We start from the raw sequence: 27,423 nt of genomic DNA, 5'->3' as shown, positions 1-27,423 counted from the left end.
TGTCCTCAAATTTCAGTGTTTATCGTCACGTGTGGATTTTGATATAATGCAGATTCCTGGGCTTCTTGCAGACAAAGGCTGGGCCAGGGGCCAAGAATCTGGATTTTTCACAAGGACGTTGGCAATTCTGATGTAGGAAGTTGCAGGGACATGTCTTAAAAAAGCCCTGACTAGGGGACACCCCTTATTTCAGTGTCAGGCACCTAGTGGGAGGTCCTGATGGCAAATGTCGTGGTAGATTCTGATGAACTTGTGTTCAGGTTTGACCAGTGAACTTAGACAACGAGCTTCTTTTCCAGAATCCTCACTTTCCTGGAGTCTACATACATACCTCCCTCTTACATCTCGGAGATGGAGAAGGCAGCCAAGCAGGGCGATACCATCCTGGTGTCTGGGATGAAGACAGGGAGCTCCAAGCTCAAGGCCCGCATCCAGGAGGCCATCTACAAGGTGGGCTGTGGGGCGAAATCAGGATGACTTCCTGCTCACGCTCCTGGACACGTCGGATAGTGGAAGTGAGATGCTCCACTGTGTCTTTTGGGCAGAGTCTCTATTTTTGTTAATTTGAACCACGGCTTAGGAAGAGGCACATCATCTCTGGAATCATAAAGCGTTTGCTTATTCTCAGTTTCAAGGGAGGCCCAAGAGCAGGAGTATTTCCAGTTACTAGCTGATTTTCAACAGCTGCCGCCCTGTCCTGCTAGAGGGACACACCCAAGCACTTGGGACCCTGACGAAAACTGGGAGTTCCTGCTGTCTTCTGTGCCGGCTCTCCCTCTGCCCCACTTGAAGCCTGGAGACTGGTTGCCCAGTGGTCCCATCTGTAGGGGACTAGGGCTCCTCACCACCACCCCCAACACCAGACCACCAACCCTGTCGAGCCTCACTAGTACCTGTTTCCCCATCAACATCCCATTCTCTGAGGGACGGGACAGAGGAAAGGAGAGTGAGGATGGGTTTAGCCGAGGTCCTGGCTCCTCCCAGTTCCTGTGGGTGAATGTCCCTCCCATCCATGCCTCGATTTGAGCTGCAACCCTGAGAACTTTTTGCTTAGTGTCTGGAGCACGGGCAGGAAGGTTGTGCTACTTCGTCTGTCATTTAAGTTTGTAAAGCAGCAGACAAAGAGAAATCCTTTTCTGATTGACTTTCTAGCAGTTTAGCCAGTAGTTCGGGAGTCCTGGAGGGTTATGGAAAATAGGGGCATGCCATGTCACAGGGGCTAATCCCACAGGACTCTGCAGGTAGTGTTGGGAAACAGTGTGCCCCTGTGTGGGTGCCCAGGGCTGGGGTGAAGCTGACCCCACTGCTGAGCCGGAAAGGCAGACTCCTTGTTCTATGCATGGTCAGTAAATGGCCTTCTGTGCCTGCCATGCTGGAAAGCACCTGCCACCGCGCCCAGCCCATGGTAGGTGCTTGGTATGCTTTTTTCTTTTTAATGTGTCAAAGATATTATTAAACTTACTGTTAGGAACCACGTAAAGTGTTGCAGCAGGCTCAGAGGAGAATCCAAAGAGCAGACACATGCGTGAGCCACTGGGGATGCTGAAATGAACTTACACAGAGATGCAAAACTGCTCACATCCATAGGGTGATGATGAGTTGCATCTCCACCAGAAAAAATATAATTGCATTTCAGTTTTCTACAACGGACAGGGCTGTCACATAGGCCAAAGACAGTGAAAGGTGCAGCAGCCCCTGGAGAATCCGATGACCCAGATTGGGGCCCTAGGCAGGGTGCCTTGCGTCTTTCTCCCATTGCAGAGGCTCTCACAAGCTCTCCTGAGGAGGAGTTCCCGGGGGGGACGCAGAGTGGGCAGGGGAACAGGCCAAGGAGTAGGGGCTGAGGGCTCCTCACAGACACAGGCTTTTCTCTGTGCAGCTTGGCCTGGGCCTTCCCAAACTCCATGGATGTCAGGGCTTTTGTGGGGAGAGAAGGTGAACTCTTGGTGGCTGTAGCATCCACAGAGTTCACTCTGGCTCCTCTCCTTTCTGTTTAATCATTAGTAATTTAAATCAAGATGTGACATGCATAATGTTGAAGAGAGGTGCTCAGTGCTCAGTATGTTTTGGTAATGACCTTGGCCTGTGTGCCTGGTGTTCACACAGGGTTCCCCTGGGGTTTCTGGGGCCTGAAGCTGGGGGTTGGGAGTAACATCTTCTTTCATTACTCTTACTGCTCTATTCTCATGTATTTTTAAAAAACTTTTTTTGTCTTGCTGATACTGACCACCGCCCCCCCCATTCCCAACTCACATTTTCTACCCTCTTCTTTGTGCCAAGAATGTGCACCCTGCAGAGGTCCGGCTGCTGATTTTGGAGAACATCCTTCTGAATCCAGCGTACGACGTCTACCTGATGGTGGGGACTGCCATTTGCTACAAGGTGCAGAAGATCAGGCAAGGGAAGATCACAGGTGACTCAGTGACTCAGTAATCATGGCAGATGCTTCCCCCACCCCTTTTTTATTGTGGTAAAGTGCATGTAACATTTACCATCTTAACCATTTTTAAGTATATAATTCAGTGGCATTAAGTACATTCACACTGTTGTGCAGCCATCACCACCATCCGTCTCCAGAATTTTTTCATCTTCCCAACCTGAAACTCGGTCCGCATTCAACACTAACTCCTAATTTCCCCTCCGCAGCCCTTGGCATGCACCATTCCACTTTCTGTCTGTGAATCTGACTCCTCTAGATACCGCATATAAGTGTAATCATATGGCATTTGTCCTTTTGTGTCTGGCTTCTTTCACTTAGCACAGTGTTTTCAAGGTTTATCCACATTGTAGCAGGTATCAGAATATCCTTCGGCATTAAGGCTGAATCACATTCCGTTGTATGAATAGACCACGTTTGGTTGACCCATTCATCTATCAGCGGACACTTGGGTTGCTTCCCCCTTTTTGCTATTATGAGTAATACTGCCGGGAACTCAGGTGTGCAAATATCTGAGTCCCTGCTTCCAGTCATTTTGGGTATAGCAGTTCTTCAGTGTTAGGAGGTCAAGCGCTGTGGGCTTTGCGTTGGACTGGGTTTTGCCCCTGGTCTGAGCATACTTGGGTGGTCTACCGCCTGTCTCCAGGACTCACTTTCTCATTGGAGCCCTGGCCTTTCTGCCTGGGCTGCAAGGGCAGAATACATGAATGGGAGTGGAGTCGTGCTGAGTGCTTGCACCGTGTTTTAGACAGTGAGTGTTCTTAATGGAGTACCAGTCCTGCTAAGAGTCTTTATCATTTTGTTCAAAGTCACCTGTGTTTAACAGCCAGAACACAGGGCCTAAAGGGTCTCGGGCATAAGAGTGTCATGCTCAGGGCCAGTCCATGTGATAAGAGGTATTTGAGGCCGGGCATGGTGGCACACACCTGGAGTCCCAGCTACTGAAGAAGCTGAGGTGGGAGGATTGCTGGAGCCCAGGAGTTGGAGGCTGTGGTGTACCATGATCACACCACTGCACTCCAGCCAGGGTGACAGAGCTAGACCCTATCTCTAAAAAAAAAAAAAAGTTTCTAAGGAGTCTGTCAAAAAAGCTCCTTAGTTTCAGTGTTAGGGTTTTGCAAAGAGGGTTACATCTGTGCTATGTCAGACCCCTTGAGTGTCAATATTTTCATTTCCCACAATGGCTTTACTCATTTGGAGAACTTTAAACAAGGGAGGAAGCTAGTGTTTCAGTAAGCAGCATAAAGTAATATTGCTTTATTGAGCAATTGTGCTATTTTATTATGACATTTATCTTTCATGTACTGCTGCCCTATTCTGAACACTGGGTGCGTAATCTACAAGAATCACAGCCCAGCTTGGCTGGGCTTCCCCTACTTAGAGATGAGGAAGTGAGCTGTGCGTTCCCTAAGGGGGTCTCACTTCTAGTCTGCATCCGACTCCCCTGCAGGGCTTGTGAAAGCACAGGCTCCAGCCCCAGCGTTAGTCAGTAGGTCTGGGCCGGGCCCATCATTTGCAGTTCCAGGCAATGATAGTGGTCTAGGGACCACACTTTGAGAACCTTCTGCTCTAGTGCAAATTATTAGGGACTCTTTAGATCACACAAAAAACACCTCAGGACAGGAGGTAGGCAAGTTGCCTGCCTTTTAGAATTCCCACCTGAATTCCTGGGAATTCTGAGACATACTTTAGCTGAAATTCCTCTGAGAGACTTGGGCAGGGCACCCTATGTGCCAGGCCCTGAGCTGGGACCTAGAGAGGAGGGGCAAGCAGGGATGCTGTCTGCGGCTCCCTGTGTCCTCTTTCCTCGCTCCTGCTAGAGGGCTAGAACGTGGCCCCACCTGTGGGGACAGTGAGTGGGTGACTGGTTAGGAACTCGTGAGGATTTGGAAGAGTGGCTGTGGAAGTGGGTGAGCTCTCGAGACTCAGAATCCCTGCTCTTTTCCTCACTGGCTGCTACTCCTGATCCCCTGAGCCCCCAGCTCTGACAGGTGGCCATCGGGAGAAGCTGTCTCCAGGGCTGATGAGGGATGAGACGGGGAACGTGCTTATGAGACACCTAGTGTGGTCCTGAGGGATCTCCGTCCCTGGGCAGCGGTGGCCATTTCTATCAGAAGTGCTGGTGGTGTCTGCCCACAGGCTGAGGAACACGCGCGGGCGAGACGGGCTCTGAAAACCGTTATTTCCCGGGGAAAGTGTTCTCCATCCTGGTTCAGGTTGGGCAAGTTTGTTTCTGCAAAGTAGACGCAGTGTGACACAGAGCAGGAAGACACTGAGGGTGGTAGGGACAGTAAGAGAGTCTGTTGTTTGCAATTGCAGACCTAGCTACTGAGGCCCCGGGGGAGACCACTGACCAGAGAGAGGCTTTTTGGAAACCCCTAGAGGCTGGACAGAAGCATTCATAACACCCCCTGCCACTTGTCCCCGTGGGTGCAGAAACAAAGAGTTCACTTCCATGGTGATCAGAAATGGCCTAGTGTTAGTATTCTTCAAGCAAGTGGCAATATAACTCAGAGGCTGTGGTTAACTTAAAAAAATATATATATGTATATATATATACACACACACACATATATATACGCATATATGTGTGTGTGTATATATATGTGTGTGTGTGTGTGTGTGTGTGTATATATATATATATATATATATATATATATATATATATATATATATATATATATATGGGTTACGGCAGTCACAAAAGGAACCAGATTGCCTCTAAAAATTCATGGAGTGTCAACTTTGTTCACAGGCATGGAGAACAATTTTAAAATTTAAAGCACTAAAAAAATGAAGCGGAAAAAAAAAAAAGTCAAGCAGCTGTGCTGACAACAGGGCGCAGAGTTTCAGAGGGGCATATTGGCTTCTAACGTTCTCTACCTTTGTTCTCTCTCTGTGTTTCTGTTTGTTGGGTGGTTGGTGGCTAGAACTCTCCATGCCTTCCGACCAGTACGAGCTGCAGCTTCAGAACAGCATCCCAGGCCCAGAAGGAGACCCGGCCCGGCCCGTGGCTGTCCTGGCCCAGGACACGTCGATGGTCACTGCAGTGCAGCTCGGTCAGAGCAACCTCGTCCTTGGCCACAGGAGTATCCTCTTCTTGGGCCTGCGTGTGTGCGTGTGTGTGTGTGTGTGTGTGTGTGTAGGCACATTGGGTCTGCCGTTTTGAAGTCAAGTTGTTTTTCTCCCTGAAAGCCAGGCAAGGTTAAAAATAGCCTTGTTTCCCCTCCATGGTCTGAAAATCAGAACCGAAATAGCATTGCCGGCTGGAATTGGCGCGTCTGTGGGTGACTCACCCAGGGGCTCCCGGAGATGGGAGGTAATGGCAGGAGCTGAGTGTCATTCCTCACCTCTGCAGACTTTTCCGGTAACCTGCAGCCTCCTCAGAGGGGGCCTGGCAGAGGCTGTTTCCATGGTAGCATATGGGTGGTTGATGTCCCAAACTTGTTGCTGTGTCCTGTGTGGTCTCGGATGGCTCTTGCAGAAATTGCCCTTTGCTGGCATAGAAAATGGAGGGCAGCCTTTGATTCTGAAAATGCCTCTGCTCCACTTGGCCAAAGCCAGGGAGTGTCATCCTTTCTTCTATCCCTGTGAGGCCGTCTGAGCCACGATGAAGCCTGCCAGCTGGCTTATCTGCTGTCTTTCTCCTTAATTAAGAATTCAGGTATTCGCATGCAGGGTGCTTCTAGGTTACCCAACAGCACCATCTACGTGGTTGAACCTGGATACCTGGGTGAGTGTGGGCCTTCTGGGCCTTCCTGCATGCTGCTCATTTGTGACTACATGAGTTTAAAGAAGAAAGAAAAGCAATAACTTTGCAGAAAATGTTTCACTCTGGTCAGCTCTGCTGCCTGCAAGGCCTGGGGCCGGCACACTCAGCGCCCCCTTGCCTGGGCCCCTCCCCAGCCTTCCCCTGGTCAGTGCAGATACAAACAGAATGGAGCTAGTCCCGAGCAAGGCAGGTGGAAGGCTCGGCAGGGAGAGGAACAGGACAGGGCAGAGAACCCCAGGAGGGTTCGTCTCCTCCTGATGTTGACATTAATACCAGGGCTTTGCCCAGACCTGATCATTGCTAGGTCAGGTCAGGGGCCCAGTGGTCAGCTCAGTTACAGAGGGGCCCTAAGGTGACGTGACTGTTGGCAGTTGCCTTGGCAGGAAGGTGGGGGAGGCATTTGGCTGAGGGAGGAGGGGAGGAATCTGAGAGATGATATTTAGGGCAGGCATTTTCTCAGAGGGAGCTGCTTTTGGGGGAAGGTGTCCTTGCAGAGGGAACAGCTTGGCAGTGGTGTGGAGGTGAGAAAGCACAGGGCTTCACGGGGGCCAGCAAGAAAGTGCAGTGGGAAGAGGGCAGAGGCCTGGGAGGGCAGGGCTGGCTCATGGTAAGGGCGCTCTGTGCCAGGCTTCATTCTGAACGTAGACGCGCTGTAGATTCAGATTGTAGACCTACTGTGGTTCAGAGCATAGATCGACTGTGGATTCAGAGCAGACTTACAGAGGATAACGTTGAGTTTGAGCCCTCGAGCAGCCAGAGCAGGATATGTTCAAGGTCAGTGCCAGGGAAGTCGGCTCGGTACTCAGGCAGCCAGTCTTTCTCCAGGGAGGAAGCCAGGTGAATAGTTGTGGGGCCCCTGTGCTGATGGTGCTTGGCCCCATCCTCTTCCTCAGCCATGCTGTGTCTGAGTCCTGAGTCCTCAGACTCCCCCCTTTATGTGTTTTAGGGTTCACAGTCCACCCTGGTGACAGATGGGTGCTTGAGACAGGCCGCCTATATGAAATCACCATCGAAGTCTTTGACAAGTCTAGCAACAAGGTCTACCTGTCAGACGTGAGTGCTCGCTCAGTCCTGGTGGGGCCATAATGTGGGGTTGTCTTCTGAGGCAGCTGCTCCAAGAAGCAGTCCCCAGAGCAGTAGGGCCCCTGTGCAGGCAGACTGAGGAGGGGCCGTCTGCTTCCTAGTGGTGCTCCTAGGTCTGTGGGAGACACTGTCGTGGGGTCTCTGGGGCATTTCCAGAGCCCGTGGGTCTGCACGCTGGGTCCCCAGCAGACTCCTTGCAGACTTGTGGGGAGAGGGCACCATGGCGGCAGGGTTCAAGCAGTGGGGATGGGTGGTGGCTTCTGGCTGCATATGTTTTCATTTCTGTTGGGTATATGCTGAGGAGTGGAATTGCTGGAGTCTTATGGAAGCTCTGTATTTAACTTTTTGAGGAACTGCCAGATCGTTTTCGTAAGTGGCAACACTTACGAACACTTACGAACCATTTTTCATTCCCACCAGCAGTATATGAGGGTTCCAATTTCTCCACATCCTCATCAACACTTATGAGACCTTTTAAGTGTAGCCATCCTATGCTGAGATAGTAACTGGTATCTCCTTACCATTTGGATTTGCCTTTCCCTGATGGCTAATGATGTTGAGCATCTTGTCATGTGCTTTTTGGCCATTTGTATGGCTTCTTTAGAGAAATATCTATTCACATCCTTTGCCTATTTTTTGTCTTTTTATTAAGTTGTAGAAGTTCTTTATATATTCTAGATACAAGTCCTTTATGAGATGTGATTTGCAAATATTTTCTCCCATTCTGTAGGTTGTCTTTTTACTTTCTTGGTATTGTCCTTTCAAGCACGTAAGTTTTCAGTTTTGATGAAGTACAACATATCTGTTTTTTCTATTGTTGCTTGTATTTTTGATATCATATCTGAGTGCATTGAAAATATGAGGTCATGAAATTGTAACCTATGTTTTCTTCTAAGAGTTCCATAATTTTAGGTCTTACATTTCAGTCTTTGTTCCATTTTGAGTTAGCTTTGTTGGATGTAGGATTCTTGGTGGGCAGGGGCTGAGGGGTGTTGTTTTGCACACTGTGAATGTGTTACCCTCCATTGTTTCTGATGGGAAGTCAGTTGTTAACAGGGTTCCCTTGTAAATGCAGAGCCATTTTTCTCCTGCTTTCAAGATTTTTTTGTAGTCTTTGGCCTTAAACATTGTGTAAACTGTGATTTAGTTTACAGAACCTCATCCAATCAAGTTCAGGACCCTTTGAAGGGATAGTTTCTTAGGAAGTGTTTGAGATTTGTCCAAACCCCAGGAGGGTTCTTCTATTTGCATGTCTCTTTCATTTATCTCATTTGGATTCCATTGGGCTTCCTAGATGTGCAGATTAATATCTTTCAATAGATGTGGGAAGTTTTGAGCCATTATTGCTTTGAGTTTGTTCTGCTCCTTTCCCTTTCTCTTCTCTTTCCAGGTCTCCCTCTGAGCACCTGTGGGTGCACTTGGTGGTACCCACGTCCCTCTGGGGCTCTGTTTTTCTTCAGGCTTTTTTCTCTCTGTTCTTCAGCTTGCATAATGTCTGTCAGTCTGTCTTAAAGTTTGCCAAGTCTTTCTTTCTCTAGTTCAAATCTACTCTAGTGCCCCTCTAGTGAATGGTTTCAGTTACTCACTTTGCAACTTAAAAATTTCTATCGGTCTCTTTTTTCTAATTTCTGCCTCTTTCCTGATATTCTCTGTCTGATGTGACAGGCGTAGTAGATCGTCCTTTACTGAACCATTGTTTCCTCTTTGAACACACTGATGATGGCTACTTGCGGGCTCCGTCTGGCGAATCTGACATCTGCTTGCTCTCCCAGGCAGCTTCTGTTGCCTGCCTTTTTTCTGGTGTGTGGGTCATACTTTCTTGTTTCTTTTCATGTCTTCTAATGGCTTGTTGGAAACTGGGACATTTTAGATAATATATTGTAGAAACTTTGAGTACTGGTCCCTCACCCCCACCCCAACCCCAGAGCTTGTTATGTGGTTGTTTACTTGTTTAGTGACTGGCTGTATTATTTTACTGAAGTCTGATATACACACACACACACACACACACACTCACTTTCACGCACGCTGCCCTGCCCACAGTATGCAGGAACGAAGCCTTGGTGTGCCCAGAGTCACCCTGGGAGGACAGTGGCTTTTGTGGGGTTTTCTTTGTCTCTTTACCTAAGAACCCAACAGCTGGCCCCGGTAAGTGAGGCTGACGGCTCTGTCGTCTTCACTTATGCCCTGAGGCACAGACGGTCGTGGTCCAGTCACACTCGGGATCCTTTGAAGGACGGTTCCCAAAGGAGGTGTTTGAGGTTTGTTTTGACCGCAGGAGGGCTCTTCCAATCTGTCTGTTTTTCCATTTCTTCCTGGAAATCTTGCCAGGCTCCAGTGCAGCCTGTGTCCCGTGGCTGTTCAGCCCCTCTGGGTTGCCTTTCAGGGCTGCCACCACTGGCTTTGATAGTGTTCTCAGGCTGGAACTTCTCCAGACTCAGTTGTGAATGAAGTCAGTTCCTTTGGGGAGGGAGGTAGTCACAGCTTTCTGTTTGATGACTGCTTCCTTTCCAGGCCAAAACTTTGAGCCAGAACTATGGCACTGGGGCAGGGGGCAATGGTGTGCTTCTCTCTGGGTGACACCTGCACTTCAGGAGCTGAACACTTGGTGAGTGGGGACAGCAGCCCCAATATTCCCCGGCTGGCTGCTCCTCGCATGGATCCCCACTGTGCCAGCCACATATTCTCACTGGTGCGGCACCCAAGGCAGCGCCTCTATCCCATGAGTGGGGGCTGGGAGGAAGAAGGAAGGGAGCCCCCAACCCTCAGCCACAGGTGCCTGGGACTTAGCCTCAGGGACAGGTAGCTGGGGGCAGGGTGAGAAAATCTGACATCCTGCCTCTCCTGGGAAGAAAATCCCCAGATTGGGAGCTGGGGAGTGAGGAAGCCTTGTCATCTTGGACGGGCCACTCTGGAGTGGCATCCTCCTCCCTGAGCTGAGAGGCTGCAGGGAGCGTGTGGGTCTTATTTCAGATACCACAGACGCTTGTGGTTCCTCTCTAGTTGTAGCAGATTTTCTTGAGTAAATGTTTCTTTATTTACTGTATGCTCTTAAAATCATTGCAGAGATTTTAAATGGCTGTGTGTGTTTTTCGTAATTTCCACTAGTTTTGCTGGGGCGTGGGGTATGGATCCGTGGACCGCCTCAACACTGTCTCGCCAGAACTGGAACCTCTAGCCGAGACTTGATGTGTCAGAATGGGGCCTTGTAAGACAAGAGCTTCTGACTTTTCCAGAGAAAACAGAAATCTCTGTTTTTGTGTGAAACCCTCTCCTTTTTTAAACTTTTGGTTAATTCAGGTTTGTTTCTGCTTATTTTATTGGGTGGTTTGTTGGTTTTGTTTCTTTAATCTTCCTCAGCGTTCAGCCTCAGTCTCCCCCATCTTGTGGAGAGGGTGCTTCCTCCCAGCTCAGTCCCTCAGAAGGGTGAGGAAGTCAGGACGCTTCTGTTCCTCTCAGAGGCAGCTCTCAGCTGGCAGGACTGCTTAGGCTTGTCGCTGTAGACCAGAGCAAGAGAAACCACTCCCCGCACCCCTGAAAATGAGCGTATGTGGTGGGAGGAAGCCGGAGGAAACGCTCGCCCGAGCTTCTTCCGTCCTCCACGGAAGAGAGGGAATTCCTCACCATGCTCCCCCACGTGAGTGTGTGTTCACTGTCAGGCCCTGCACATTGGAATGAAAACCACATACCTTCAGGAATTCTGGCTACTTGACATGTGCCTGGTTTTTCTTTACTTCTAGAAATTAAAAATGACTTCCCAGTTATCAAGAAGCGGGGAGTTCCAAGTTAGGAAACGCAGGCCCAGTGTCCGTGACATGTGGGCACCTTGTTGTGCATGTTTACCTGGCACCCAGTGTTATGCGTAAGCCCTGAGGGTGGGCCTGTGGCGAGAGAGACCTTCCATCCAAGGCCAAGAGCTCTTAGGAGTCAGCAATGGACTAGCTGCCTCTGTAGGTAGTGACCACCCTGTCCCTGGAGGTATTCAAGCAGAAGCCGGGATACTTATCTGAAAGACTCACGAATGGGATTCCAGCATCAGAGTCAAGTTTCCCCAGGAGACCGTTGAGCCCCCTGTTCAATCCTAAAATGCTGTGATTCTAGGATTACCTCCCTGCAGTTCTGTGTTACAGATGGTCACACAGAGCGGTAGCATTCTCTCCTTGGGTTGTGGACTGGCCCCTGGTCTGGCTATGTCTCATCCCTTACCAGGCTCTTGTTTGTGGGACAGAATGCCCCATTGCTGGCAGGACCCCAGGACAGGCCTGGCTCTATGGCAAGCAGCATCCTGTGTGGCAGGCCCCCTGAGAATTGCTTTTTCCCCAGAAATTTCCATGGGGAAAACCCCTGACGGACCCCTGGGGTTTCCGCTGCCCCTTCATGTCTGGCTTGTGCCAAAGACTGTTGGAACTCCAAGTGGAAATTGGGCCCTGGTTCCTTCGACCTCTTCCTTGACCTGTGGGAGGAATTTTCTATGCAGTGCTGACGGTGTGTGACAGGTCCTAGCAGCTGCTATTGGATGGTTGCTTCTGAAGGAAGTCTGCACATGTCTTTGGCATTTTCCAGTTGCTAGTTAGCCGCATTCTCATTTTCCTGAATGACAGAGACAGGAAAGCCCACAGTGCTTCTTCAATTAGCTCATAGAAAAGGTTTCTTTCTTACTGTGGATCCACATTCGGGATGCACGAAAGGCCCGTGGGTGTGTGTCGGCTCCCAAGCCCTCCGGAAGGCCCCCTGGGGCCCACACGGCAGAGCTCCCATGGAGGTTTTTATGCCCACACAAGGCGCCACAGGCTGTGCAGGGCTGTGATGAATTCTGCCCACACAGCCCCAAAATGCTCTGGAGGGGCCTTTATTTCGTTTTCGGCTGGCTTGCACATGGGAGTGTTTGACTAATTTAAACTCAGAGTTGGTTTCTTCTCAGCAATTCTTTACATTTCAAAATAAGTCCTCCGAGTGGAACCCACGTGACTATCAGAGCAGGGGAAGGAGACTGCTGTGCGCAGAGCACTTCACGCTTCTCGTTGGCGCGTTCACTCCACGGCGTCCGAGTGCCCATGCCGTGCCAGGCGCTGTGCTGGGTGCTGGAGGTTGAGTGGGGAACGAGGCCGACAGGCCCTGCTCTTGTGAGCCGCGGCTGTGTGTCTTTCCATCTCCTGGGTCCCTCGAAGTGCCGCTGGTTGTGGTGCAATTGTGCACCTGTGGAGGCGTGGCAGGAGCGAGGCGGGTGGTGGGTGACGGCTGCAGGGCTTGAAGTCAGGTGTGTCCTGCTCTTCCCCTGAGACTGACCTGGAGAATGGTGGTCCACACCCCGAGCCTTCGCCTGTGGGAGGGTCACAGGGCTAGCCGGGGTCCCTGCAGGAAGTTTCCTCCAGCACTCATGCCACCACCCTTCTCAGTGCTGGTGATTTTCATGTGAGCTTGGATCATCCCCTGCAGGCTGTGAGAACAGGTCCCTGGGGGCACAGACCCCCACGCTCGTGCATGGCACTGCCTGACGCATCACGGGGCATTGATGGGCACGCTGCAGGAAGTGAAGCTGATGTCTCTGGTGACAGTCAGAAATATTTATAGGGTCCCTACTCCTCTACACTCAGCACCTGTCAGGGGATAAGTCTGAAGTGTGATGGGGCCCCAGGAAGCAGGGAGGCGAGATGACGCAGCAGAACTTCGGGGCCTGGCGAGCACCCGTGGATATCTCATTTGCAGTCCCCACGTGAGCAGAGCTGCCTCTGGCTCCACTTAATGAGCAGTAATGTGTTTGTCATCTCCAAATTGATGACAGGACTTTCCCCCAGCTCAGTGTTTGCTGACATGCTTAGGTGCCACCTTCAACGCTCAGAAATTAGACTCTGTTCTGGGCACGCATTGTTCCCACCTCCTTTCCCCACAGACATCGTCCCGTGTGTCAGCCAGGAAGCAAGCGGGTCCCAGACGCTCGGAGAAGCGGTGTGGTGCGAGGTGCGAGTGCTGTCTGGAGGTGGGACTGGGTGCAGGTCTGTGCTTTACTGCCAGCAAGTGGCCAAGCCCCCGCCGTCCCCGACTCTCCAGAATGGCTGCTGAGTGCTCGCCACAGCAGTGTCGTGGGGCAGAGTGAGCTGCTACGTGCCAGCCTGGGGGCAGGCCAGGCCACGAGGCTCTGTAGATGGCAGCTTGGCACCGTCACCACTGCTGTCACCAAGAAGGCAACTGGATGTCCATCCTCTGGGAAATCGAGTGGAAGAGGAATTGATTTCCTTACCGCCATTTTATGTCTTTGTTTAAAATGTGCAAAATCGTCCTTTTGAAGGAGAGGAAAAACATTATAAGATAAAAAAAAATCACCCTCCCCTGCGTTGCCCTACGTGGGTCCCTCTGCAGGGGGTGAACCATGTAACTTCTTCACAGTGTGACAGACATGCTGGCTCCCGACAGCAGTGACTTTTGCAGAAGTGTCAAGTTGGAGCCTCCAATCGTGTTCTCAAAAAACTCTCTCATTTCTCTCTGATTTTTCAATTTGTGGGAAATGTAATAAGCCAGAGTGAATTCGTCCTGGCAAAACCAGAGACCTGACGGCCCGCAGACCCCACCCCTCAGCCCATGTTTGACACCAGGCTCTCGTGGTGATGGCCGAGACCACACAGGCCCTGCCCACAATTCCATGCTGGCCGAGAAAGGCATCAAGCCCCGCCCCCTGGGAGATGGAGGGTGTCCAACGAGGACCCTAAACTGGGAGTTAGGGCACCTGGTTCCATCCCCACTCTGCCCCTTCCAGGCTGTGTTCCCATGTTGTTATCTCGGCCTCAGTTTCCCCAACTGTGCATTGAAAGGGTTAGAGAAGAATCAGCAATGAGGGTATATGAGGTTTCCAGGCATTTTTCAGAATTTCCAAATCTAAACAAAGCTGGTTTCACTCTCCGTGAAGCCAAGCAGGCAGATGCATCAAGTTCCTGTACTTTGTGCAGAGCCTCTCAGAGTGGGACTCTGGAGCTAACCATGACACACATATGGGGGCTGGTCTGGCCAGACACTAGGCTCAGTCCCGAGGCTTCTGTAGGGCTGTGGACAGCCCGATGGGGAAGGGTGCACTGCGCTGTGGTCCACATGGACTGCCCCAGTGGTGCCAGCCAGGGAAGTGAGCACAGGTGATGGAGGAGACCTTCCTGGGGAAGAAAGCTGGGATTGGAGCCGGAGGGATGAGTTGGAGCCAGCAGCTGAAGGCTGGGGGAAGAAGAGTCCCAAGTCTTTAGGGTGGACTGTGAGGCCCTGAGGTGGGCGGGCAGGCACTAGCCGGCTTTGAGGATGAGAGAGGCCAGTGTGGCTGGAGCCTAAGGGTGGTGGGAGGTGTGTTTGCGGAGACTACAGTAGAGGCAGAGGCCAGGCCAGGCTTTATAGGGTGTGCAAAGAGTTTGGGCTCATTCTCGGAGCCCTGGGCATCCATCAAAGGGCTTGAACCTGGGTGTGATGTGATCACATTTGGATGCCTCCTTTGGGTCAGAAACCTGGTTTTTTAATAGATTATTGATATTGAAATTCTAGCTTTGTAGACACTGAAGTGCTTGCTGTAAACATAGCCCATGAATACGAGACCCTAAACCGCAAGCACCACAGCCAGGCTGAGGTGGAGGTGGGAGGCAGCCTGCAGGGCTCACCCCGTGCCCAGCTTCACAACCCACCCTGGTGGCACACACACCTGAGCAGTGTGACAAGTGCGGCAAGTGCACCCTAAACAGACAGACGTCACACGTGTGAATGCCTGTCACCTGCAGCAGGAGAGGGTGCTGGTGATGCGGCTCGTCAGGGGGAGAGATTCTTTTTAAGGTGGATCTTAGAAGGTGGGTGGAGAGAAAAGAAGGATTAGAAGGCGGGGGTGTCTTTGCAGTGGAAAACCTAGAAAACACCGGCTCAGGTGTGTTCATTCACTCCCAACCTCTTGGGAGGTCACTGCTTCACACAGAGCTGGGGCTGTGCAGATGAATGAGACTCGGAGAGCTTGCCTTGGGTGACCTGCGGTCTGTTCCCAGTTTCTGTGATTCTGTGCATTCCATGGGGACTTCGAAGTGAGAGCTGCTGTTGGAAAGCAGCTGCCTCATATTCTGCCGGCCCCTGACACGGGGTGCTCTTCTATCACCAGGGCTGTGGCAGTGGGTGGCCAGCATAGGATGTGGCTTCCTGGGTTTGAATCCTCACTCTGCCTCCCAGCGACTGTGTGTCCCAAGGCTGCCGACTGGCCCCTCAAAACAGCTTCCACTTTCTTCTCTTTGTAGAATGTGCAAAGTTGAGGTGACTGCCCTCTGTGGCCCGTTCCTGCCTAATGTTTTGCATCCCAGGCCCATCCCCTGGCTGGCAGCTGGGCTCATGAGGAAAGGTGGACAGGGCACTGTTTGGGACTTCCCTTGTCCACTACTTCACGTGTTGGCCCAGTAGGGCCCAGGCCATGGCGTCCGTGGGGTGACAGTCTGCTGCGGAGGGTGAAGAGCTGCCCAAGGTTCTGGGAGCAGAGATGGGACCCTGCAGCCCACATGACCCAGCCCCTCTGACCTCACAGGTTCACCCTTTGCTCCCGGGCACAGCAACCGTCATGATCCACGACTTGTGCCTTGCCTTCCCGGCCCCGGCAAAGGCCGTGGTTTACGTCTCAGACATCCGGGAGCTGTACGTCCACGTGGCTGACAAGGTCAATGGAAGCTTCGTGACGTGGGCCCCTCTCTGCTGATTCCTAGAACCTAGGAAAATGACGTGGCTGTGGGAGGTGTCTTCCTTGTGGCCTTTGGTTTTTCTCCTGGTTTCTGTGTCCCTCCACCCCGTGGGCTCACAGTGCTGTCTCTTATCTCCTTTGTCCTGTGCACATGATGCAGAGTGACCACTGGTGATGTATTTCTTCATCCCACTCGACATTTCTCCATGAGGCTGGGCAGTAAATCCTGCTTGAAGTTGTGTCTAGAGTAGCCTTGACTTGGGACTCCATGGCCTCTAGCTTGGGTAGGTTACTAACCAGCCAGGCACACACCTTGCTGAGCATCAATTTTCTCTCCAGAATACATGGTTTAGATTCTCTGGAGTTTCAATGGCAAATGAGTAAAGCTCACTAATGCTGAGTGCCATTGCAAAGATGAATCAATGATAGATCTAGGTTTTTCTTTCATATAAATAAGAAATTTTTATTTCTCTAAATATCCAAGGGAACTGAAACTAGGCTTCCAGAGGGTTGCTGTTAAGTCCCTATTTTCCTGAACGGAAAGAAGGTTAGTAATTGAGAGTGGAATATTCAGGCGGCTTAGACTGCCTAAAACACTGACATTCTCTGCCCCGGCCTCAGATGGGCTCCTGTAATCTTATTTCCACTGCTAACTTACTGACTAGATTTCTGTTTCCTCACTAAGTATTCCTGACTCTCATTTCCTAAAGTTCTTACTGTATTGTACATTGCCAGGTGGGAGCTATTTAGTCAGTGTGCATTTATTGAACTCCTACTGTTTACTTGCTGCTGTTCTAAACCATGCCTCATCTCCCTGATAAGGTTGTTAGTTCTTTAAGAGTAGGGAGTGAGATTTATGCCTCTACGAATCCCCAACCCCCCTGTATACAGTGAGTGCTTAATTTTCATTTGTTGATTAGCTCGTAGTCCATAGTCCCAGACCTGTGGGGTTGAGGCTGGTGGTGCTATCTCAGGAAGCTGTGGGGGACCAGGGGTGGCGGGATTGGTCTTCAGAGGCCCCTCTGAGCCCGGATCCCTCACTGTGTAGGTGGAGATTGGGAAGACAGTGAAGGCACACATCCGCGTGCTGGACTTCTCCAAGAAGCCTTTCCTGGCCAAATATTTCCCGTTCATGAAGCTGAAGCTCCAAGCAGCCTCCCAGATCGTCACGTTGGTGTGAGTCCTCCCAGGGGTCAGACGAGGGCATTTTGGGGACAGCTGCAGCCTCTCCTATAGGTCTGTCTGGAAGGAGAAGTCCCAGCCACTCTCTCTATTTCAGGGCCCTTGACGAAGCCCTCGACAACTACACTGCCACGTTCCTCGTCCACGGCATGGCAATTGGCCAGACCAGTCTGACCGCAAGTGTGACTGATAAAGCCCACCAGAGAATCAGCTCAGCCCCACAACAGATTGAAGTAAAACTATTCCTTCTTACACCACTGGGATCAGCCCACTGGTGGGGGAGAGGGGGTGTCTTTATTGTGACAGGCTGGGAACTTCAGCGACAGTCTAAGAACGGACCACGGAGAGGCTGTTACTAAGATCTGTGCCCTGATGGAAGGCAGCCGTGGCCGGTGCAGGGGATCCAGGAGGCAGCATAGTTAGATTGGTGGGACTGAGAGGAGGGACTGAGAGACTTGCCTTCCCTCTCTGACATGGGGGGACCCTGTGGCTCAGATAAGGGGTGTGCCTTGTCATGTGGCAAGGGGACAAACAGGAGCTGTTCCCAGAAAGCAGTGACTAGGCAGCAGCTTCAGTCAGATTTGGGCTCATAAGTGGAAGAACTCTTCCACTGTTGGTTCTGAGCCTTAGAACTTGGCACTTGAAGGCACTTGGAGGTTGTGGCACCTGTCATGGGTGCCGTGCGAGCAGAGGCACGTCAGGGAAGCTCCCGAGGTAGGCAGTGCCCAGATGCAGGGAGCTCTGAGGTCCCCGCACCATCTCAGTGTGATGTGGGGCTGTCTCGTGGTGTTGGGTTAGGGCAGGAGCCCCACAGCAGCCAGAGAGGCCACCAAGACATCATGTGCAAGTCTGTCCAGCAGCAGCAGCAGGAAACTGGCCGCTGCCTGCCTCCTCCCTGGGCCTGGGCCGTGCAGGGGCTGGCGAGCTCCACTAATCCGTGTTCACAGCTGGCGGATGCAGTTTGTGCCTCCAGACAGATGTGCACCTTTCTTCTCCTGGTGATGAGGAATTCATTTCTGCCTATAAATAGCACAGCCCCACAGAGACTAACCCTCCCACACTAAGCAGCGTCTTGGCCGACTCATGCATTCACCCACCTACAAGCACTTCTAAGCTCCTGCCAAACAGGAACTTGCGAGGCAGTGCTGGGGAGCGGGTGGGGCTTTGCGCCGCTCCAGAGACGGGGGCCCTAGCATCCCTGGTCTCTGCCCGGGCTTGTCTTTGCCCCCAGAGCTCCTTGTTTCTCATCTGACAAACTTTGAGAGCACTGAGGTAGAGAACTACTCTAAGGCATTCTTTCAGTAGAAATAGGAGAATTTAGTGAAAGATGCAACCCAGGAGCCAGGGAACCCTGACGCCAGTGGATGGCAAGCTTCCTGGAGGACTCGTGAGAACACAGAGCGTGGGACCCACCTCTGGCTCTGCAGGGCTAGGGTGGGCTGGAGGATCTGCATTTCTGACTCGTCCCCAGGCAGTGCTGCTGCTGCCAGTCAGGGACCACAGCTGAGAACTGCAGCTTAAAGGCATGACTCATGAATAAAAGGCCCGTGGGGTTTAGCATTTGGTGCAATGAAGTATGGTTACAGACAGAACACACCCCAGAGAACTGCAGAGCCTCGGCCAATGGGGTGGGACGCAGGCCCTGCCAGTCACTCTTCCCAGAGGAGTGATGTTTGTAGACCATGTTTTTCTCTCGTGAAAAATGTGAAGTGTGAGTTATGCTTGGCCAGTGTGAACTTGGAGCACAACAGTCCTTTCTGTCTTGTGTGTCCTGTCCCAGGTCTTTCCCCCGTTCAGGTTGATACCCAGGAAGGTGACGCTGCTTATCGGGGCCACGATGCAGGTGAGAGCCAAGAGGCCACATGTCCTTCCCCATCACTAGCCTGGGCCAGGCCCCAGCAAGACCACTGCCTGCTGCCCTGGCTCCAGGTGTCCCACCTCGATGATCTCTGTCCTGGCGTGATATCACACAGGCTGAGGTGCCAGCCTCTGGCATTGGTGCCCTCGCTGTCCTTGGGAGAGGCACGGGCTGCCTGGCCCAGCAGGTACTGACCAGCCTCTGCTTCTCCTCCCTCAGGTCACCTCCGAGGGTGGCCCCCAGCCTCAGTCCAACATCCTTTTCTCCATCAGCAATGAAAGCATTGCGCTGGTGAGCAGTGCCGGGCTGGTGCGGGGGCTCGCCGTTGGCAACGCCACCGTGTCTGGGCTCGTGCAGGCAGTAGATGCGGAGACTGGCAAGGTGGTCATCGTCTCTCAGGTAACAGATGCACCGTTGGAAACTGGTGCTAGCCGAATGCTCCGCCAGGGGGGCCCTGGCGGTGGGCGTACTGCTTCCCAGGGCAGCTGGATTCCGTGTGGGCGGCTGTGACTGGGATGAAGCCCTCTTTCCTGGGTTTGGGCTCTGCCTCCCGAGGGCACTCTCCAAGGGTCCTGGTTCTGCCCTCTGGGTCTGCAGTCCCTGCCTGGTGCCCCTGTCCGGACAGCCCTGTGGACGTGGGAGCACCCGGACCCCTGAGGTTGTTCTTCTCTAGGCCGAGTCTCCCAGCCCTTTTAGCTGCTCCTAGGGGACACAATCTCCAGCCCCCATCCAGGGACATTCAGGGTATGATGATGGCAGACACTGCTCTGAGCACTTTATATTCATCTCCTTTAGTCATTGCGGCTCCGTTGTGCACTTTCCTGCTATCCCTGTTTGCAGGAGAGGAGCCTAAGGTACTAAACCAGTGGCCCCTGGCCACCATGTGGCAGTTCTGAGACTTGGCTAGAGCCCTGGGCTCCAGAGCTCTCAGTCCTTTTGTTGGTTCATTTGAAGCAGGGCTTGAGGATGTGCTGATGGAAGAGGATGGGGTGTGTGGTTGGCTGCAATGCACATTTTGGTTGCAGTGTGTCTCCAGAAGTGTGCTCTGTGAGGGTGGATCCTTAAAAACCAGCAGTATTTCAGACCTGTGTTTGTATTTCCAGGAGAGAAAGAGCATCTGAGTCGCCCGGTAGCATCTTTTGCTCTGTCAGAGGTTAAGTTCTCTTTATGGGGTGGGGGCTTCTTGTCTGCTCTTTTTGGTTGGCAGTGGAGTGGCAGGCTGAGTCAGGGGAGTCTTCTCCTTGGGAGGGTCTCCCTGCCCCTTCGGTGGGACTTCAAGCAGGTGACAGTATCTGGAGAGTCTAACAACTTCCCCTTCCTTCTAGAGGGTCCACTTGGATCCTCTAGAAAGGAGGTGGGAGATCATTTCCACCTCCTGACCAAGGCTCGGAGCCAAACCGAGGACCTTTGGATGCTCCCTTTCCCACAGTGACCTGCAGAAGCACCACAGGGAAGGCTGCTCTGGGGTCCCCCCACAGCTATGCCAGGAACCTGGTCTGTAAGCAAAGCGCTCTGTCCTGCAATGTGACTGTGAGCAAGTCCCTACTTCAGCACTCAGCCGTCCTGTGCCTCCTCCAGAATTAGGCCCCAGGAGCATTCCCTGCGCTGCTGTGATCTCGGAGCTTCTAAACACAGTGCCTGGGGGAGCTGGAGAGCATCCACCCTGGTGGGGCCTGAGCCAGTCCTTGTTCTCGGAGACCGACTTTGATCCAACGTGGAGTTTGTCCATTTATTCCTTTTTCCAGCATGTTTAATGCCTGCCTCCAAGTATTCTGTTAAGCCACACAGTCTTGCTGAATCAAGAGGTGGATGCCCTGATCCTGTGTGTGGATTCTGTAAAGACAACAAGAAAGCGCTGGGACTGCACGAGCCTGTCCTGGGGACACTGCAGGGTTTGGATGGGCATCCTGGAGCAGGCAGCTGAAAGGGCAGCTGGCTGGAAGTTCAGTCACATGGGTGCATGGCCCTGCCTTTCCCTCCTGGCCGTCCACCTCCTTCTGGTCTGACTTTGCTGGGCCCCTCCTTTTCTGGGCCCCCCATCTGGCAGGTTGGAAGAGGTGCTGGGGAAAGGGCCTGGTGGTCGTCAGCAAATGGAGGGGCTATGCTCCAGCCCCATCTGAGACATCTTCTGGAACCCCAGCAGGCTAGTCTTGCCCTGAGAGCCACGTGGCCATTCCAGTCCTATCTAATCCAGGTCACAGGATCAGTACCCCAAGGCCACAGAGTGGGCCAGGACTGGCAGAAGGGGACTGAGGAATGAGAAGGATGAAGCAAGAAGGGGAACGAATGCTTATCAAGCCCAAATCACAATGTTTAGAAGATGGCTAAGCACATGTCAGAAGGGCGTGAGGGTTTTAGTAGCCTTGGGTTCCATGTGGGTCAACAGTGCAGTGCAGAAGCCAGAGTGACCCACTGGAGTTGAGAGTGAAGGAGGTGTGAGGTCTGCTCTGATAAGACTCTGCCAGGCCCCTACATTCATCCTTGTCCCCTGCTCAGTCAGAGAGACCCCCCGGCTGGGTGTGAGTTTGAGAGGGTCTGAAGACCTGTCCTGTCAGCGCTGCTCAGCCCAGAGAAGAGCAGACCCCATTCCTGGCCCTAAGTCTGCAGTGCTTACCTGGAGTAGCTGGATTAGATAGGTCTGCAGGCTCAGAGAACCAGGCTGGGACTCCTGGGGTGTGTCGGAGAGGCAGGGGCTGGCCCACATGGGACGAGCCACCCACAAAGCCAGGCCGCCTTGGGCAGAAGAGCGTGGTGCTGGGCATCCTGAAGGTGTCTTCTAGCCTCCTTCCTTGGGAGGGGTCCCTTCCTAAAGCACCCCTCAGTGTCTTTGGCCCAGCAGGCCTGAGCCCCACACTCTTTTCTTAGGATCTCATGGAGGTGGAGGTGGTGCTGCTCCAGGCGGTGAGGATCCGTGCCCCCATCATGCGGATGAGGACAGGGACCCAGGTGAGGCAGGAACTTCTCAAGCCCCTCCTGCCTATGCTCTCTGAGCAGCCTGTTGGGAGGTCTTGGGCTCTGAATCCTGGTTCCAAGAGAGCTACAGTGTGAACACCGTTCCTTGAGGTCGAGCACTTCACGCCCCCCTCATCTGCTTACTGGCCCCTCTCTAGCTCCACTTCCTGCCCCACGTGAGCCAGACACCCTCTGTCACTCTCCAGCAAAAGCTTCTCTTACGCGTTGCATCATTCATCCCGAGTTCCACGTTTGCACAGTCACCAACCAATGCTTGCTTTCTGCTAGATTGTCACCTGCGCACACCTAGAATAGCTACTGGTGCCTGACAGGAGCACATACATGTAGGGCACTTACTCTACTACGTGCCATCTGCTTGTTCATCCATTTGCTGTTTGCTACGGTCCCATGAAGCTGGTGTCAGACCATTTCCACATCACAGATGAGCAAATGAACACACAGAAAGTGTAAGACTCATGCCCAAGGTCACACTAGTAAGTGGTAGCTGTTGGAGTTGACTGGGCAGCCTGGTTCAGCACCTAGTTTTGCCTTTTGCTGGCATTCCTGGTACTGGAACCCTGTGGTCAAGGGGCCTCACTTCTCCCCGCAGATGCCTGTCTATGTCACTGGGATCACCAACCACCAGAACCCTTTCTCCTTTGGCAATGCCGTGCCAGGCCTGACCTTCCACTGGTCTGTCACCAAGTGGGATATCCTGGACCTCCAAGGGCGGCACCACGAGGTAACCATCTGCTCAGAGCCCACCAGGCCAGCACCCCGAGAGACAGGGAGGGTTCCTGTCACATTGTCTGCCAGGAGGCCCCCACCTTCGCACCCAGCAGGGCCCTGGCCCCTCCAGCCCTCCCTGCAAGCTCATTGGGCCTCCCTTCTCCCAGATGCTAACCACCAGAGATGGAGTTGGCAGGTAAGTCTGCTAACAGAGGAGGCAACAAAATCAGCAGCCTCGAGAGAAGTCACGAAAGTCCTCGAAGGTCACAGGGTCTCATCTGTAGGGACCCGCTTTCAGAGATGACAATGCCTGACAGCCCTGGGGTTTCCCCCTGTTCCATGGCGGAGGCTAAGTCCCCCTTCCCTTGGTCCTGCCCAGGGGCTCCTGGCTGCACGTGAGATCTCAGAGGGGAGGGTGCTGTAGAGAACCACCTACACCGCTCTGTGTGTTAACTAAAGCCAGAAATAGAAAGGGCCTTGCCTAGGGTTGCCCCACAGGCCAGTGGGGAAACGGGACTGGGCACTGGCCACTGTGACTCCAGGCCACAGTCCCATGTGGGCAGTGGCACATGGGACCCAGGTGGAGGGTGGGCTGGAGGCTACTTCCTGCCTCATCCGGGATAGTGAGGATGGAGGCCTGGGAGGGGCCCAGGCATGAGGATGGGGTCTCCTAAAGGCTGCCTGAAGCTCGCCTAGTGTGGGACGGATATCTCCCCCAACCCAGTGGTAAGAGGGTCTTCTTCCCAGTCCCAGGGCTTCCGCAGATGGCTTGCATGGAACTGGGGCCGTGTGACTTTACTAGCAGAGACCCAATAACAAAACAGGCTCTGCGGGGACACATTGCAAAGGCTAGCGTCCCCCTAGTGATCTTCATGCATGAAAGACTGAGACCTCCTGCTGTGAAGACCACTGGGTCCCATGGGTTGACCCAGCAATTTCCAAATACACGCAGCCGGAGTGACTACCATCTACAGCCCTGGGGTCAGCAGACCCGACCCAGGCAGGAAGGCAGCAGCCTTTGTGAACAGACAGGCAGCCATTGGGACCCGAGGTGGGGGGAGTCTGGGGCTGCTGTCCAGCTCTGCCTTTTGGGGGATGCAGTCACCCCAGGCCTTTTCCCTGAAAACAGATTTGTTGTCTTTCCCAGGTGTCGATCCGGCTCCCGTCACAGTACAACTTTGCCATGAACGTGCTGGGCCAGGTGAAAGGCCGAACTGGGCTGAGGGTGGTGGTCAAGGCTCTGGACCCCACGGCTGGGCAGCTGCGTGGCCTTGCCAAGGAGCTGTCTGATGAGATCCAGATCCAGGTAAGGGCAGGTCCACAGAGGCCATGTGGGAGCAGGAAAACAAGTGCCAGGAACCCAGTGGCCCGCCCTGGGGTCCCACCGGGACTGGGCCAGGTGTGGGTGCTGGGAGATCTGGCCCTAAGGAGCTCTCAGTCCGCTGAGGGTGACAGACAAACTCATTGCAGTGTGGTGGGCATCGGGGCGCAGAGGTGCTTTGGGAGCCCGGAGGCGGGGCTGACTGAAGGGTCACAGAGTGACGTCTCGGGTGTGCCTCCACACACTCACACAAGCACCTGTTCTTCCTAGTTAACAACACCAAGTACGTTCTGGGCGTAACATAGAAACAAGGACAGGGCTTTGCAACTTCCGAATTCTGTGACCTCAGTTGGGTCACTGAACAGCTCAGTGCCTCAGTTTCCCTACCTGACAGCAGATTGAGTTTGAATATATCAGGGACTAGAGAAGCTGCATCCAGCCCACAGATATGTTTTATTTGGCTCGCTCAGGCCTTTGAAACAACTTTTATTTGTTTCCAGCACTTAAAAATAGGAAGATTCTATCTGCCTGTCTGATAGTCAGCTACTCCTGGAGATACGGCATTTGCCCCAGGGCAAAATCAGTGGGAGACGAGAAGCAGCCTCCCCTTTGTTTAGAGCTGTGCTCTCCGTTTTTCCATAGGCCGCACCACACCCTGTTGTCTCCCTGACAGCGACATCCACTATCAATCAGTTGCCGTTTACCATAGTGCTCGCGCTATGGGTTTGCTGATAAGTTAACAGGAAAGTGAGACATAGCTTATAACTTTGTCTCCATCTAAAGACGGAGGACAAAGAATACATGTTTTAAGAAAAACAGAAGGAAACCTATTGTGTATGTGTTTGCTGCACAGTGAGTGCCCCTGAGTCAAAGTGAGTGAGGCTGCTTCACTCTCAAAGTCACACGCTGGCAGAAGGTGATATCTGAGTCCACCGTGCCTCACCTGACACCAAAACCCACCCTGGCTCCCAAGGGCTGTTTCTCATTCACTGTTGAGGGAGCGCTGCCCCTCGCATCATGTCACGTGAATCCCACAGCTCTTTGAAACAGGCCTGGCAAGCACTATTAGTTGTGTTTTTGTCTTGTTTTTTGAGACTGGGTCTGGCTCTGTCGCCTGGGCTAGAGTGCAGTGGCATCATCAGAGCTTGCTGCAACCTCAAACTCCTGGGCTCCAGCAATCCTCCAGCCTCAGCCTCCCGAGTAGCTGGGACTATAGGCATGCGCCACTGTGCCCACCTAATTTTTAAATTTTTTTGTAGAGACTGGGTCTCACCATGTTGTCCAGACTGCTCTTAAATTCCTGGTCTCATGTGATCCTCCCACCTCGGCCTCCCTAAGCACTGGGACTACAGGCGTGAGCCTCGGGCACCTGGCCACGATTATTAGGCCTAGGCCCATCTTGCAGATGAAGAAATCTAGGCTGCTGTGGATAGAACACAGGGGTGTTGGAGGGAGGGGAGACAGGCCAGTTTCCTCTTGGAAAATCACCCAGCAGTTCAGATGACATTAGACACCGGCCCAGGGCTCAGGCCCTTAAGGGGAGTCCTCCTGGACTTATCAGAAGCCTGTGGGGATCTCTAGGCACAGCTTTACCTGCCCAGCACGTGACTGCCCCTGAGCCAGGCTGGGAGGCCACAGAAGCCAGCAGCCCTAGGAGCTTAGACAAGGGGACTCAGTGGGTGAGCTCACCGGGAGCCTCGCAGAGAAGGGGTCTGGAGTTCCCAGGTAAGCGCTGCCACCGTGGACTCCAGGAGCCAGCGAGGGCCTCGGAGCACCTGGGAGTGCTGGGCTCCGATCTGTCACTACGAGGTTTAACATCGGCTGCACTGAGGTCTTGACACACCCATGCGTGTGGTCCGTGTGGGTCCTGCAAGAGTGTGACAAGACAGAGGGAGCCAGATAGGGCCAAGGCGGTGGGAGGGGTTGTTCTGAGAAGGTGGCAGTGAGGAGCAGGGTATCTCTGTGAGAGAAAGGAGAGTGTAGGTGGCTCCTTCCCCAGGCTCAGTCCTGGCAGAGCGACACCTGGGTGAGGCCCTGGGCGCTGTAGTTCTGCGTGCTGCCCCGTGCACAGGGCCTGGCAGGTGAGGCTCTCTCTAACTGGGAATGGGGGCAGAGGCCTGCGTTAGGCTCCGTGGAGCAGCTCCCATCGCGGTGCACAGACGTGAGCCCGCCTGCCTTTGTCATCCCTCCTGGGGCTTCTTGTGAAGGTCAGCCTTTCCCCTCATGTCACCAGCCACCTGGCAGGTGGGGAGGCTCCCTTCCTCTTCTCTCTCCCCTGACTCTCACTGCTAGGAGAGAAGCAGACACCTGGCCTGGAGGTGACTACAGGGCACACAGGAAATGAAACCCGCCCTCTTTTCCAGGTGTTTGACAAGCTGGTGCTGCTCAACCCTGGAATAGAAGCAGAACAAATCTTAATGGCACCCAGCTCCTTTATGAAGCTCCAGACGAACAGGTGCGTGGTTCAGCTCTCGCGCTCAGCAGGGCTGTGACGCTGCCCTTGTGTCCAGCAGCGCACGTGCCGCAGTTGTCAGGAGCCGTGGGGGCTTTACGGGAATCGTTGGTGACGCACTTGGAGAGGGGTGGCCTCTGTGTCCTTCCCTTCACTGTGGACCCCTCTGCTCCTCCACAGTCCTCCAACCCGTGCCGTGGATGCCTTTTTCCTTCCTGTAGCCTAGAAGTGTTGTCGTGCTAGCTAGGGAAATTCAGCATTTAAAAGGGCCAAAAGTACCGGCTGGGAAGTGTTAAATTTTCCCAACGCCGCCCCTGTGTTTTCAACTTTTGCCACTGAAAGTGCAGTCCGTGACCCAGCAGTGTCAGCATCACCCAGGAGGACGGAAATGCAGATCTATGCCCCACCCCACAGCTGCCAGGGGGAAGCTGTGCCCTGACAGTATCCCGGGCGATGGGGGGTGCACGGCCCCGTTTGGGAAGCGCTGTGTTAAGGCAGGTCTGCAAAGGTAATTCCTACAGTTGGTTCAGAGGCGCTGCCTTTCCTCAGGACGACTTGCATTTGAATGGCAGCTGCATAGTGGAGGGCTGTAGAGGCCACAGGAGCACTTACACATTGCGTGACACACACACACACACAGCGGTCATTCAGCCCAGAGTCACTAAGTGCCAGGCTCCCTGCTAGGCTCCGGGAACAGAGAGGTGAGTGACACGGGTGCCCTGCAGGAGGGGAGCGTGAGAAGCCCTGCAAGAGAGCCAGGTGTGGTGTTTAAGCCAGAGCCCAGAGGAAGGTGCTCCATGAGGATGTAGGGAGGGGCGGTCCAGATGGAGCAGCCGGAACTAGAGCTGTGAAGGCTGGAGAGCGGCTCCTCGGGCTAAGTGGAGGGGGTTGGTGGGGGAAGAAAGTCGAGGCGGAGGCAATACCACTTGCTTACAATTGTCCAGAGAGGGTGTGTGGGGCTTG

General features: G+C 53.2%; 1 protein-coding gene across 1 annotated transcript in view; it reads left to right on the top strand.

The window, feature by feature from the left end:
• Window positions 1-27,423, top strand: part of LOC123638758 (nuclear pore membrane glycoprotein 210-like) — a 72,296-nt gene that overhangs the window by 30,755 nt on the left and 14,118 nt on the right. Inside the window, exons 5-18 of the mRNA XM_045552587.1 lie at window positions 300-450; window positions 2,281-2,413; window positions 5,368-5,526; window positions 6,102-6,170; window positions 7,156-7,262; window positions 15,817-15,945; window positions 17,015-17,142; window positions 17,246-17,381; window positions 18,929-18,991; window positions 19,226-19,405; window positions 21,872-21,952; window positions 22,569-22,883; window positions 23,835-23,993; window positions 26,372-26,463. Of these exons, the coding sequence (XP_045408543.1) occupies window positions 300-450; window positions 2,281-2,413; window positions 5,368-5,526; window positions 6,102-6,170; window positions 7,156-7,262; window positions 15,817-15,945; window positions 17,015-17,142; window positions 17,246-17,381; window positions 18,929-18,991; window positions 19,226-19,405; window positions 21,872-21,952; window positions 22,569-22,883; window positions 23,835-23,993; window positions 26,372-26,463 (1,902 nt within the window). The remainder of the gene's footprint in view (window positions 1-299; window positions 451-2,280; window positions 2,414-5,367; window positions 5,527-6,101; window positions 6,171-7,155; window positions 7,263-15,816; window positions 15,946-17,014; window positions 17,143-17,245; window positions 17,382-18,928; window positions 18,992-19,225; window positions 19,406-21,871; window positions 21,953-22,568; window positions 22,884-23,834; window positions 23,994-26,371; window positions 26,464-27,423) is intronic.

The sequence above is a fragment of the Lemur catta genome, chromosome 5, assembly GCF_020740605.2.
Source record: "Lemur catta isolate mLemCat1 chromosome 5, mLemCat1.pri, whole genome shotgun sequence".
NCBI lineage: Eukaryota > Metazoa > Chordata > Mammalia > Primates > Lemuridae > Lemur > Lemur catta.
The sequence above is the reverse complement of the archived record's forward strand: the minus strand, read 5'-3'. Positions and strand labels throughout refer to the sequence as shown.